The sequence below is a fragment of the Falco cherrug genome, chromosome Z, assembly GCF_023634085.1.
Source record: "Falco cherrug isolate bFalChe1 chromosome Z, bFalChe1.pri, whole genome shotgun sequence".
In the NCBI taxonomy this organism is placed as follows: Eukaryota; Metazoa; Chordata; class Aves; order Falconiformes; family Falconidae; genus Falco; species Falco cherrug.
In genome coordinates this window covers 1,553,687-1,568,386 of record NC_073720.1, presented here as the reverse complement: position 1 = coordinate 1,568,386, position 14,700 = coordinate 1,553,687, and the positions used below count along the sequence as shown (strand labels likewise).

Sequence of the window (14,700 nt, the reverse complement as noted above, 5' to 3'; positions counted from 1 at the left end):
TTCTCTTGATGGTAGGGCAGGGTTTGTTTGCTATTTAGAAAGTCTTTTTTATTAGTTCTTGCTTGGAGAATCCTCATACCTATCCCTACTTGTGAGATTCCTCATTCTTTGGAGTTGTTGTTGTTATTAGCCTCCAGATATTTCTGCTTTATCAGTTTAATGCACTTTGGAGAATTTGGCACAGGATCAACTTTTTTTTTTTTTTTCATAGCACACAGACCTAGGTACAATGAAAAGTACTGTTGATATTAAATATTCCTATTTACTAACTTTTGTGGGCCAGGTATGAAGGGCTTTGATCATGAATAAGGTCCACTGTGTGAGGTGCTGTACTACACAAGATAAAAGTACCTTAAGTGTGTGAAACCATGCAAGTAAGTGGCACAATTTCTTACTGTAAACAACAGAAATCCCAGTAAGAATAGAATCAAATGATTAAAAAAAACCACCATTATTCAGTAAGGGAGACACCTGTTTTCACATAAAAATATTTTTTTTAATGAGATCAAGATTTTTATGGCCATTAAAGAGTATTTTAAAGAGGGATTTGATCCTTATCAATAGAAAAAAGTAACTTTTTTGTTGTCTACACTGATCAGTTCTTACAATTATAGCTGGAATTTAGTTTGCTTATAAGCTAGGATAAAGAAGTTGCCACTCAGGAAAAACAACAGAATATGGAAATCAAGTACTAAACAAAAGTAATTGCCATATTTAAGATGTCAGTGGTGTTCTTGCTCTTGAGACTAGGTCAGAGAAAAGGAATTTTATTGATCTAATCTTCTGTAGTGATAGTGGGAAAAACAAAAGGGCAGCCAGAGAGGCCAGGATTTAGAGGAAATAAATAAAGTAGCAAGACTATATAGGAAAGAGCTGTTTGCTAAGGATGTACACAAGTATTTGTGATCCTATGTATTTGCATATACAGGAAATTTTTATGAGGAGGGCACTTCCTGAATTACAGTGTATATATATCAGTAAAACGGAGCTGAGGGAAGTAAAGGCTTTGATGAAGACGAGTATTGTGCTCTTGAATCCTGTGAAGATCCTGTCCGGGGTAAGACTGTGACTTAGCATGGTGGGAGGAAATTAGATGGGATTTTTATCTTGGGAATTTTAGCCTTTTAAAGGCTTAATGACAGAGTCCCTTGTGTTACTGATCTTGAAATGTAATCACTATATGCTGCAGTTATCTTTTCCTTTGTAACATTTCTTTTGTATTAGGAAATCTCTCTGCATCACTGTATTCACACTGATACAAAAAAGTGCTGATGTAAGAAAACTTAATTTCATGCTCTGGATAGCATGAAGGCTAACAGCTCTGCCAACAGAGGGTTAATTTGGCTGGAGTTTATACCTGTTTTATTCTCAAAAGGAGGATCTGAAAACCTACAAACCCTGCAGTTGCTCATTGTCAACCAATCAATTCTTTTCCTATGTAACTCTGATGCTGCCAGAGCAGTTGTATTTGTTTTCCAAGAGCTGCTTATGGATTCTCACATATATATAAATATGTGGACTTGTTAAACCCTTGAAAATCATGATGTGTATTTTCTTTCTTGATCATGGATTCTGTGATCTACCATGGTTTTTAATTTTTATGTTGTTACTCAAAATATTTGCTCAACTTTATAGTTGATGGGTCTCTTAATGTGCAGAGACAATTGCTGCTGAAAGGGAAACAAGAAAAACTTTTCATTAATTTTAATTGACCTGATCCTGCTGTTGCCAATTTAAATGGCTGAGCTTTCACAGCTTTTCCAGAACAGAAAAGAAACGACTGCTGAGTAGAAATGGCTTTATCTCATAAGGAAAAATAAGTGCTGCTTTAAGTTTAGACTTGCTAACTTAGGAAGGAAGGCTTTAAACTAGAATTATGGGGACTGATGACAGAAGAGTGTAAGTGTTATCAGTGGAAGGATGACCAGAGGGATAGTAACCATGGGTGTAGACTTTTTATAAAAAGGATTGAAGCAATACGGAAAACAGGATAGTGAATGTCTGCTTAATTTTAAGATGTCTATATTAGTTCAGACTGTATGGAAACTAAATGGAGGAATGTACAAGGTTCTATATAAAGTTGTGATTTAGGCAATGTAAAAGTTTACATGGTGGAGTGTTTCATTTGTTAATGAATTAATACAGAAAAAAAGTGGAGGTGGCTTCTGAAGAAAAAGGGAAGGAAGACACGTTTCTCTATGAATAGTTACCTTTGTAGTGAAACTTAGAATCTAGAGGGACATAATCTGTTAGAAGTATCTTTTTGATAATAGAGGAGAAAAAAGCCAGGGTACTGTTATGTTGAGGACCTACCACCAAGATCACCAAACCAAGGAGGATAAAGATGGAAAGAACATTTTTGTAAACAAGTGACAGAATAATTTGCCTTGAGGGCATAGATATTAGTTAACCAAATATATATTGGGGAAAATCAACTGAATACACAGTATCCAGGGTATTTTTAGACTAGGGTGACGTCAGGTTTTGATACAGAAGGTGAAGATTAATACAAGAATTTTCTTAAAAGGTTTTCAAGATTTTTAGACAGAAAAGAGGAAGAACAGAAAAAAAGCAACTACAAGAAATTCAAAGATCTGTTTGCAAAATCCTATGAAAAAAGTCTAGGAAAAAGGTGCTCAGGAGTTTAGCAGTTCATAAAAATACATATATTGAAGACATAGTTGCAGGATATCCTAATATGGAACAGTGAAAATAAATGTAATAAGTCTTGCAGCCCTCGATGGTCTTCCAGGAAGCATAATGGAAATAGCTAGATTTGTCCCTGAAGATGAGTCATCTTGGGCTTTTGTGCTTTTTGGAAAGTCCAAAGCACAAAAATGAGAAATAAGGAGAAAGAGCTTTCAAAGACAGTAAAATAACCCTGAAGTTCCTTATTGTTTAATGCTAGTAAATGATAGGAACCTTATTGATATAAGGGAGGACCAAGGAAAATTTGGCCCATGACCTCCCTACAAGGTAATACATGATGTCAGGAAAGGTGTTTACTTAAAACACACATCAGCAGCAATGGGTGGTAGAGAAAGCTCAGATTATGGCAGGGAACATGTGACTGATAGGTCTTACACAAGCTACCCGCGTTCAGTGGACTACACCTACCATCATTAACACTAAACTCTTGGAGAAATGGCTGAAGCCATCTTCACATTTTCAGTAACGTTTAGAATTCAGTGCAGTCCTATAATGGTCTTACTTTTTAACGACAAGTCAGCCAAATGGTACCAAAGAATTATAGGGGAATCGGCTTCACCTCAGTTTCCTAGAAGTTCAGTAGCACATATCAAACATGAAATATATCAAGGAAATGGAGGGTGGGCGAAGCAGGAGAGAGAAAGGTCATTACATATGCTGTGTATTACACAAACCGAGTTTCTTTTTTACAACTGGGTAGCAACATTTAACACTTGTGTGCCTCAAAACGAGGAATAATAGTCTATATTAAATTATTTTTAGGGAATTGTAAAGATGGGTAGACATCAGTGCTTGGAGAGCTGTTAACAATGAAGTCTATTGCTGTTTATTTTCCTAAGGCTGTGGAGTTAGAGAACATTGAAACAGTTGTGGACATAGAAGAGCTGCCTAATAGGGATGGACTAAAAGGCCTTGGACCTTCAGCTTGGAGGGGGGAGCGTGTGTTTGATGTTGCTCAAATCCTACGGTATAGAAACATAGGGGGCCTTAAAGGAGCTAGCAGGAGATCTATTTAGGACTGAAAAGTTCTGTTTGGTTTGACCTGCAAGCAGTAAACTTAGGAGGTCAGGGAGTATCAGCAGGTTCAGAAAAGACAAAATCATGGAATTTTCCATAAAATGAAATCTAAAGGGAAGGAGCTGTTCCCTCTAGCAGCTCTCATCCAACAGTTATGTGGATGTGTGAGGTATGAAAGGTGTAACCTGGACATAGTGGCCAGGCTATGCTCTCCCTTGTCATTTTCTAAAGTCCTGCCAGACAGAAAATACCAGCCTGGATGTACTATCGGTCTCACTTAGTGGGACATTTTCTGTGTAGTTTAGTTCCGTTGTGGGTGGGTAAAGTCTTAACAGTTCTGTTGCAGCAGGAGTGATTTAGGCTTAGGAAGACCTTTTTAAAAATAATAATATGTAAGCAGGGAAATGGGTTGCCAAAGAAGTTCTGGAACCTCAACCGTTTTTGTGGTTGTAAAAGTAGATTACACAACCAGGCAAAACTGTAATGTAAATGTATTAGGTCCTTAGCATAGGTAAAGGAAGTAGATGAGCCTCACTTTTTTTTTAATTCCCCTCCAAATATTTGATGATTCAGACTGTCTCATTGTCATGTCGTGTCTTAGGGTTCATGTGATACATGAATAACGTTAAATCTGAATGTGGAACTTGTCTGACCTTTCTGTTTTAGTTTAGTGAAGAAGAGTTATTTGTATTGCACCATATTTCTGCACAATGAACTGAACTAAATGCCATTCATGTTACTATGCAGAAGAAGATGAGTCACTTCCCTGGACTCTGTAACATAACTGAGCACATATCGGAATTAACATCCTTTTGTTTTAATGTTCTTCTTGTCTTCTGTGGACCGATCTATTTCAGTTTTACTAAATGGATAACCAGGCATTTGAAATGCATGGAGAGAACATACAAAGTTCTTCAAAAGGAAAAGAGTGGCCAAACAAAGAGGTACCAGTAGTTTTCTTTTACAGTGCTATCAAAACATTGTTAATGCAGTCAGTCTGAAGATTAAACACTTATTTTGTAATACGACCTAATCCTATACTATTCAGAAGGTCCTGAAGAAAGTAACAGCTGTAAAGGGCTTCAGTTTCAGAGGTCCTGAAGTGCACAGCTCCATGTGCACTAGCTAGGATCTGAACTGTGAGACATAATTCCCTGGCCCCACTTAAGTTAATAGCTAAATTCTTTATCCTCTAACTACTGGGCAAAGTAATTATCTTTGGAGAATTCCCCATTGATTTTAACAGAAAGACCTACTTAAAAGCTCATCTTGTGGTAATGTTTAATATCTCTACTGAGTTACACATTAGAGTACTGTTTCATATTTTCTTTTTTTTTTTTTGCCCTTGAGAAAAGTAATTCTCTGTAATTTTCCCATTAAAGTTTTGCTTCTTGGGATTTGAATTAACTTCATGCAATAAGGGCTGGAATATTGCTCATAAGCTGTTACATTTGTTTGCAGTCAACACAGTGCCGCTTCTTGGCTGGAAATAATCCAAGGCTTGTGATTTTCTTACAACATAACTCACTCCCCACAGTTGTGCTGAGGTTGAGTGTTCTATGTGAGTTATTATTATGTAATATGTACAGCATTCTTTTGACTTTAAAAATAATTATTCAATTGGTGCCACTACTGTGAAAATGCTATAAATTAAAGGTCCTTCACATCTGGAAAATGGGGATTTTAAATGCATTTAACTATAAAGCCTTGAGCTCTGATGAGACTGTGGTCTGAGTGCTGCTGTTGTGATATTTGATTGAACACAAGCTTTAAAAAGGGAGTCATTTAAACAGAAGAAAAGATTATTACCAAATAGTATAGGGTGATATTTTGAGCATTTCTCTGCTGGCAAGTGAAATGTATTTGTAAAGAGCTTTTGCCAAATAGATTTATGAAAAAGGTAATTTTGTTAAAATTAGCAAGTAATCTATTTTTTTTTCATTTCTGATTGTCTAGCTTAAGAAATCAACGTTCATAGCTCATTTTCAAGCACTCAGTGTCTGAAAAATCAGGCCTTTAAAGGTGGATCAAGCTGTGTATGCAGAATCAGTAGAGTTTTGGGGCAGATAATGCAGTCTTTATTCATCTGAAGCTGCAACTCCAGCAGCAAAAAAGGTTAAGGGATAGGAAACACTGAAAATCCTCATCAAAGTGATGGTTCATGGTGCCAGAAGTGCCTTGGCCTTCTATAAAGAGCTTGTGTGCTTCTGCATGCCCAGCTGCTTCTCCTTCACCCTCCTCCAGAAGTCTGAATGTCCACAAAGGAAATTTTCGGTGAAGAAATGATGCCCCGAGCATCTTCTCCACTGTCATGGAGCTGGGGCCATGTGAGATGTGCCATAAAGCAGTGGCAGAATTTCTGCCCCAGACATGAAAGTTTGCCGTGAGTTGACACTGCAGGTCTTCAGTGTTTTGTGATATAAATTAGAAACAGCAACAGAAAAAAAATGTTTAAGAGTTTGTAAGACCCCAGGATGATGAAGATGTGCTTTTACTTGATGAAATAACAAAAGGACAGCAACAATCTGATAGCATACGCTGTAAGTTTTCCCTGTGCTGGGCTTAGTACTTTGGTTGTACCTGTGTTTCTGAAGTTTTGATTACAAAAGAACTATCACAAAATTTCTCCTGTGTGTTAAATCCATTAAAGCTTTCTTTTTGGGGGGGGCATTGGGTTTGGGTTTTTTTTTTTTATTAATTTCAGGAAAGAAAGGGCAGGTGGTCCCTGATGAAAACCTTTCTAGTTTGTCTATTGGCCTGTGTTATCACCACTGCAATAGGAGTGCTGGTCCTGTCCTTAGTCTATGTAAACAACCCGGTCTTTATGAAAGAGACAGATGTTAAAGATGATGGTGCATCTTCCCCCAAACCAGATGAAAAAAATGTGGATATCAGTTTCCAGTTCATGAATCACCTGGGGAAATCAAAGGTAAATTGTTCATCTTGTGCAATAATATTCTAGCATTGTATATAGAAGTTTAGTGAATTCATTTCACCTAACTATTTTTTAAGATTGGGTGATCACTCTAAATCTGTTGTTCAGGCTTCTTTTATAATCCATGGAGAGAGACACAAACTTCCTGACAGCATTTCACTCCAGTTCATAGCAGATGTTGGAAGTGCTATAGATCTCTGGAGCACCTCTTGGAGAGCTAAATAATTGCTCCAACAAATTAGGCAGGCAAGAGAAGGCAACCATTTTATGTGTGATTCTGAAATTACAGAGTATGAAATTCTGAGAAACAAACCCAGAAAGATCAAATTTTAATGTAAGCTGAGTAGCACACTAACCTTTTCATTCTTAGGACTGAATTTAAACAAATTGTGATGTTGCAAGAAAAAAATTAATTGCATGATCTTGTTTCAGTGAGCTAAATTGAATTAATTGGCAATGTAATGAAGCCCTAGGAACTATGTAGTTTTTGTTTAGGTGTATTGATAGTCACAGAAACTTATCCTTTGAGCAAACTCTGAAGACATACTCCATCTTCTAAATCTGTCTTTATATATGTAAAAAAAATCCTGATTAATTTCTGCTTTTCAGCAAAAGAGGGAATAGGATCGATTAGGTAGTAGGGCAGTTTAAACTGACAACAGCCATTTTGGCATGTTTTCATGTTCAATCAAACTATGTCATTAATTTTCAAACAGAAAATGTTTTTAAGTATGGAAACAAAAGTGTTTAAGAGGAGAGCAACCCTTTTAATATGACCTTCCTCAGTGATTCTTTCAAGTACAAAACATGTTCTGGAGGCGGTAGAAATACTGGGAAAGGAATAGTTTCAGGTGCAAATAGTTTGCAACCATGGAAATTCAGGAAAATGCCTTACTTGGGAAGTGTTCTAAACTATTTTAATCTAAAAGTTTAAGCATATATGCCACTGATTTCCCAAATCAATGTCCAGAATCATGTAAAAAGAGGAGGAGCAGATAATATTGTTCTTGACGTCACTCTTTAGCTCTCGCTTGTAGAAACAATACTATTACATCATGACATGAGAAAGTATATAAATGATTGTGAAAAGTGACTAAAGAACATACAGAGAGAATCTTCACTGAGGAAAGGAATAGGTACTTTCAGTATTGCGCGGACCAATAATTTTCTGAAATATTTTTGGATTGTTTGGTCACCACTGTCCACAATTAACCCAATTCTCTACTCTCACTGACTTTACAGGTACATGTGTACCCAGGTGGCGAAATTCAGTGGGCGAGATTCAGGAAGGATGCAAATGAATATCAAAGTGATGAAGAAATGGAATTTGGAAAAAGTATCAATAACCATCGCTCCAAAATGACTTTTGGAACCTTACGGATCAAAAGCAAAGGGCTTCGGGCTCCCCACTGGCACTTTAATGCCAATGAACACGGCTACCTGCTACAGGTATTATCTGATTATTTGAGCTTTCCCAATTGGTTTTGCAGTTTAAAGCATCATGTACATATAGAAGATGCACATATGTAAAAAATAATTACATATACATTATAAACAAATGTTAACAGGTAATAAAAGCAAAATTACCATTGATTGATGCATGACATCAGTTTTCTTGCTTGAAATAACATTTTCAAATGAAGATGCTTGAAATAGGCTGTTTAATGTTGTTGCCTGAGTAGCAAACACCTGTAGCTTTCAAAGAAATATGAAAACTGAAGTCAGAGGAGACTTTAGACACCTGAAAGTTACATAATTTTCTTTACTTATCCGAGTGCTTACAAAGATTAAAGTAATTAATTTAGAGAACCATTGCAGAATCAGAGAGATGAAGGACTGTTAAGGTTCTTAAGAAAGCCTCTGACTCCACCCCCTGTACTGATCCATGTTAAGAACACCTAAAGCATATCTCACAGTTTTCTTCAGTTTTTAAAAATTTTCAACAAAGGAACAAAAGGATTACAAAATCAAAAAGTAGCTGTCTCCCATGTTTTGTCACACAAACCATTAGAACGTTCTGGTACACAAAACATTAGAATGTTCTGGTACACAAACCATGGGGGTTTTAATTGAAAAAAAACATATCCTAATTTCTCCCTTTGTATTGGCTTTGGAGAGCTTCAGATCATCTTTCTTTCTCGCAACTTCTTCTGTGTGGAAGACTCTTATTCCCATACAGTCTTCTCTTTCCTGAACGAAATACCTCTCCCCTTTCCCCTCCAAATAAGTCTCTTTGAAAGGTTTGCTCTGTCTCACCTGAGTGTCAGATTTCCAATCTGTAAAAATAAAGAAAACAAAACCAATAAATAGAATTTATTTATTTATTTATTATATACCATGAGGAATTCAAGATAGCATATTAATTTGAAAACAAAATTATGTTTCTTTGGAAGCATAGGTACTTAGATCTCAATTTTTAATTTCTATCTAAGAACAATTATTCATATTTTGACCAGCATCAGAACTGAATAGCTCCAGCTGGATGGAGAATCCTCCTTGGATTAGGGCATTCCACAAACACCTGGGCCTCTGTCCAGCAGTTTTAGGTAGAAGATGACTCCTTTATAGGTGTTCAACCTCTTTAATAAGAAATGGTTTAAGTATGTGTAATGTGTATTGGTCATGTATTCCTTAAACCTTCTAAAATTTTGTCACTTAAAATTCTATTCTGGATTTAAGTTCACAAAGGCTTGTTAGAGGGTGCATCAGGATCTCTTTTTTCCTAACAGCCTTCCGGTTATTTGAATTACTGATTTGCTGCATATGGATTAAATGAGGAAACTTTCATTACGGTTCTTAAACTGTGATTATGTGACAGGGTACTGCCTGGATTGGAGTAATTGGTGCAGATGACAGCGTGGTTACCACATACAGTGTCACGGCTGGTCAAGTGGTCTTCTTCCCTAGAAACACTGTGCATTGGGTAAAGAATGTAGGATCAGAAGACTGTGTGTTCTTGCTGTTTTTTACAACACATGAAGAGCTTCAGACCCTGGATGTAGATGATGCCTTTTTCTCTACCCCAGAGGATATAGCAGCTAGAGCATTAAAGGTCTGTATGATAGAACAGCCAGCCTTTATCTAGTCTTCTATACATTAACATGGCAGTCCAGGTTCTCTGTTTCTTAGAGAGGATCCTCCCTACCTCAGCTGCTGTCTTTAGTCCCAGCAGTGTGGAAGGATGTACACGTGTCCTTTGTGTAGCACTGTGCCATGTGCTGTGTGTTCCTTTATGTGCAAGGAGAAAGAAATGATGATGCTCTCTCCAAGAAACCTTTTCTCCTCCACTCTTCATATTTATTTCTGGTTCATGGAGGATCCTCCATATTTCCAAGGTTGGAAAAGGAAATTAAATAGTGAAGCCCAAAGCTAATTTCCCAATAGCCCCATGATGAATTCTGTGGCATAAGAAGATTGCATAGGAAACTATAGATAAGTCCATCTCCTTGCTAAAAGGGATCTTATTTGAACTGGCTAGTTGGCAGTGTCCTACGAGCAAGAATGTGGCCACAGTTTCTGTGGAGTCTGAGGAATCTGCGTGTTCAAATAGCAGAATTGTGATAGGCCCCTTCCCACCCTGAACCAGTTTGATGGGAGACAGATTGAGTTTCCCTTCTGCTCCAAATCTCTGTAGTAACTGAGGAGGAAGGGCAGAGCAAAGGAGCAAAACAGAGTATTGACAGGGCAAGGCAATTAAAGAGATGAGGCATGTCCACAAGGCAGAGTTTATCTACCACCAGGTACTAAGGTGGAATCTTCAACAAAGCAAAATTTTTATTCTGCAGTTTGCTGTGTGTATCTGTCAATTTAACATGCGCCGTGTGTCCCACAGCCACAAGGTGGTGTTAACTTCATCAGAACTTTCAAGAAACAGAAAGAAGATCAAGCAATTAACCTCCCATCAAACTTAGATCAGCTTGTGCAAAATGCCAGCTATGTGCAGTCTCCGGACAACCTGGTATGGCAGTACTTCTACAATCTCAAAGGTACACAGCTGAGAATCCTGTGTGTAAGAGCTCTCTGTGTCTCTAGAGGGGAAGAGGAGGGGATCTGTAAGCGATTCACTGAAACAGGAGTTAAAAAGTATACAGAGAAATGATAAGAAATTAAGGAGATGAAAAATATATTGATAATACATCTAATTAACTGCACTTTGAAGACTGATTCTCACCTCAGAGTAGTTTACCCTTTTGGTTTTAGTGTTTCTATCTGCAACAGTGGGTATGAGAGCAGAATGCCAGGTAAGTAGCAGGGCATGAGCTAACTACTGCCCAGCTCAAGATTCTTTGCTGATGTATGTAACCAGGACTGGTCTGTTCCCTGCTACACTTAAGCAATAACCTAAACCTAAAGTTTTCATTCAGAAATTAAAATCTAATAGGCCAGGAAGTCCTGCAGCAGATTAGCTGGAGAGTGACTGCTACTGAGCTGCTTAGAATATCTTGCATTTGCACGTGAAATGTCAGGGAATAAATACCTTACCATATACCTAATCATGTCCTCCCTTTTCTTTTACGAATACAACTTCATAACCAGTATTGAACCATATTCACCGGTTTATCAGCAATTGTATTAAACCCTCTGTACAGCCTGGATCTATCAATCATCAGTGAGCACCTAATAAAGATAGATTATAAAACTTAATTCCAAGTAGTATAGTCTATTTGAGAAGCTATAAAAAGCAAATACAGGTCCAGAGCTCCACATGCAGCTGAGGGAGGTCCTGAGAAATAGATGTGTGTGTGTGACAAAAAGCTTTGTGCTTGGAGCAAAATGTCCTTCTGCATTGGCAGTACTTTACAAAATATTGTGACACATGGTCAATGCCATAAAGGTTAAAGGCTAATTTATATACTGGCAGTTCGCATGTTCTTTTAAGCCTGTTGGCTTAAGCAATACAGGATGGAAAAATCTAGTTGGAGTTTTTCATTGTGGTTATCTGGCTACAGACAAATACAGTCAAGGAGACTGCAGTGTCTAGTGCCTGAAGGATAGATCAGCAAAATGGACTTTCTTTTCGGTGCCAGAGGCTCATAAGGTTCGAGGCCTCAAGTTTAGTACATAGCAATGACTTGAACTTGGCCAATACACTAACAAGCAATGTTAAACAAACCTTGCTGGAAATGCTTAATAGCTGTCTTTGTTTTAGGGTCAGCAGAATATCCTTTTCCAGGAGGAATCTTCCAGTGGGCTCGCTACCGCATAAACAACACCGGACTAAATGAAACAGAAAAAATTTTTAGTGAGTCGCTGAACAAGGTATGTGCTTTTAATTGGATACTGTAGCTATTTAAACATAAGGCGTAGTGTGCAGTTTCTGTGGGTTCATCGCTGCTTTGTCATGTATAACAGGGATATAAGAAACTTGGATGGTTTTCTGAGCATTTTTGTTCTGCTTTTCAGCATGAAAATACCCTTACCTTGGCAACTCTCCGGATATTCAGCAATGGACTGGGGCAGCCTCATTTCCACTTCAATGCTAATGAGATGGGTTATGTCATTAGCGGCTGTGGACAGGTAATTTGTTACAGCAGTGAGGGGCAAGTCAGTGGAGTTTTGGCTGTAAAACAATTACAGACCTAATAACTGGTTCCCAGCCCTGATTAATGATTCTACAATTAGTAGTATTATAAAACTTTCAAGGCCCGTATTTTCCTTCTCCACACAAAATTTTGATCTCAGTTACATTTGTGGAAGCTTGTCCAGTCAAAGTAGCGTTGTACAAAGAGCAGAATTTGTCCACCTTGTTAGGTGGTTCAGCAAAATGCTTATTACAGGAATCGCCACTCCCCTGATTTCTGGGAGTACAAAATAAAAAAGCAATACTTTGGATTTAGCTCCATGAGGGACAGATAAATAGATAAAATTTAGCGAGGATTAAGATTTAGGGATTTTATTATACGTGGTTCCCTCAGTGCAAATGTGAAGTGCAAAGATAATTGAGATGGCACGAAGGTTCTTGCTCAGGGTGTTGCCTAGGACCTTCTCACTAGGGTCTCAGTGAAAGCACTGATGCTACGTGAGGTGATTTTATTGCCATGCTGGGACCGTCACTGTGTATTTATCCCCTAACAATACACTGAAAATTGTTGTTGCTGAATATTACTGCTTTACTTGCACCAGGCTGGAGTTATTCTCTCTGGAGTCACCACCAACTTCAACATTGGCATTGGAGATGTCATATTTTTCCCTGTTGGAACGCAACATTATATCAAGAGCTTATGTGATGAGGATTTGTTTTTGATTCTAGCCTACAGTACAGGAAACCAGGTGAGAATTCATACGGGCAAGGGAAGCAAAAAAATGTTCAGCTGTACATAACCTTACGCCTTTCTCATGCATGTAAGCTTAGTCCTTTGGCACACACACCTTTCAAAACAAATTCTAAGAGTGTGTCAAGCACACTGGCAGTGCAGATTTCCTTCTGGTGTGAACGGCTGGCATGCAACACCTATCAAAACTCTGTACGTGGAAACAGGAGTTAGGGAAGGCAAAGAAAAGGTCTGTGGTAGGGTGTGACATGCTGGTGCATATGCGTGCGTAAGAGAGATGGAATTCGGATCGTGTTTGTGTGTGAGGCACTGCTGGTGTTTAAGGAAGGGAGTGTGCCCTTGGGCAGACTGGGCAGGCTGAGGGTCTTTACAAGCTGAGCACCCCTGAAAGGGAGAGGTCTTCAGAGGCCTTGAACAAATCTATACCCTGGGAGCCAGAGCAAGGGTGTCTTTAAGATTACGCATCTCCAGTGATCTTGATAGCCCCATGTAACCTGTCATTATTTATATACTTTTATATTTGTTCATTTTCACCTGGGACTTAAGGTGCACTTTCATATTGCATAGTATCAATATTGTGAAATAGATCAGGTAGCTATAACTATTCTTTTTTAATATTGTCTTTTTCTTCACAGCTGGAAACTCTCCGTATGAATGACTACTTCCATGCAACAGCAGATCATATCCTTGCTCAGCTTTTTTTCAAGGAACAGGCTGAATTTAAGAAGTTCCCAAAGGCTGCCAAAAAACCAGGCAAATAAACTCTCTTAGCAGTTAATGGCATCAAGAATTTTTTCACCATCACCACGTTTCTGTCAATACTTTTTGGTACCGTTCTTGTTTATATTTATCCAGAGGAGATGTTCAGAAAAAAAAAAAAGAAGAAGAATAATTTGGGATTATTAATTATAAAAACTTATTTTCTTTTTATATTTTTTCAGGTTTTATTTATAGCACAATGTAACTTGATAGATCGTGTATTAAAGTCATTTTTACCACGACCATTGCCTTTTGCTCTACTTAACACCCATTATCCCACCATATCTCTTACCCCACACTGCTGAAGGTTACGTTGATTCTCTGTGGCGTGGGCAGTGCTCTGAGCTGGCGGTGTCCCTGCGCAGACAGCGGGTTCACACTGCTCGCTCTGTCCCCAAACCAGGTGGGGTGTTACATCCCTGCGTCTAACAGCGATGGCAGGAATGAGCTGGTCAGACATTCAGCTCATAATGGCTCTCCCTCCCCTAACAGCACTCCTCTCGGTAGGGCCGGGAATTGAAGACAATTAACTCCTTTTCCTGACTTTGCCAACAAACTGCTATCTGATTTTGAAAGAAATCATAGGCTAGATTCTCAGCAGGATGTCGACTCAGTAGCAGATGAGCTCTGTGTAGGCACCATTCTTCGCATGTGAAAAGCGGGGAGAGATAAGCTCCAAAAAGGGGCCAAAGAGAAGCAGAGATGATTTCCTGGACTGGCACCTATGCCACATTTTCAACCCTCAGGTTCCCATTCCTTCTTGTGTAAATATTTAATCACAGCCAACAGGATGGCTGCAACGGGGAGGCAAGGAATTCTCTCTCTGTTTCCTATGAGTTTGGGCATTATTTTTTTTTATTTTTCCCTCAGGAAATACTTGCTTTTAGTTTATGAGGGTTAAATCCAGTCAGGATCAAAGTGGTTTATTGATTTATGATCAACACATAACAAACAAGGATTCAGTGAAACACACAGTTGGGAGTCCATTTCATTTCTTATCAAGGCTCT

The 14,700-nt window shown here is 38.3% G+C and overlaps 1 protein-coding gene across 2 annotated transcripts; it reads left to right on the top strand.

The window, feature by feature from the left end:
- Positions 1-666: 666 nt before the first annotated feature.
- On the top strand, positions 667-13,934 carry LOC106631085 (uncharacterized). Of its 2 annotated transcripts, XM_014278993.3 has the most exons (10): positions 675-1,057; positions 4,584-4,670; positions 6,431-6,655; positions 7,904-8,110; positions 9,480-9,713; positions 10,494-10,647; positions 11,811-11,920; positions 12,065-12,178; positions 12,785-12,931; positions 13,569-13,934. In XM_014278993.3, exons 2-10 carry the CDS (start codon positions 4,593-4,595, stop codon positions 13,692-13,694), a joined length of 1,395 nt encoding a protein of 464 aa, XP_014134468.3. In that variant the 5' UTR covers positions 675-1,057; positions 4,584-4,592; the 3' UTR covers positions 13,695-13,934. The 2 variants fall into 2 exon arrangements, with proteins under 2 accessions (XP_027659428.2, XP_014134468.3); XM_027803627.2 differs by lacking the exon at positions 12,065-12,178 and having other exon boundaries at positions 667-1,057.
- The last annotated feature ends 766 nt before the right edge of the window (positions 13,935-14,700 follow it).

Excerpts from the sequence above, each read along its gene's own strand:
- LOC106631085 (XM_014278993.3), top strand. The coding sequence starts at position 4,593 with ATGGATAACCAGGCATTTGAAATGCATGGAGAGAACATACAAAGTTCT. Across the intron at positions 8,111-9,479 it reads AACACGGCTACCTGCTACAG|GGTACTGCCTGGATTGGAGT; the intron begins GTATTATCTGAT and ends ATTATGTGACAG. Across the intron at positions 12,179-12,784 it reads TCATTAGCGGCTGTGGACAG|GCTGGAGTTATTCTCTCTGG; the intron begins GTAATTTGTTAC and ends TACTTGCACCAG.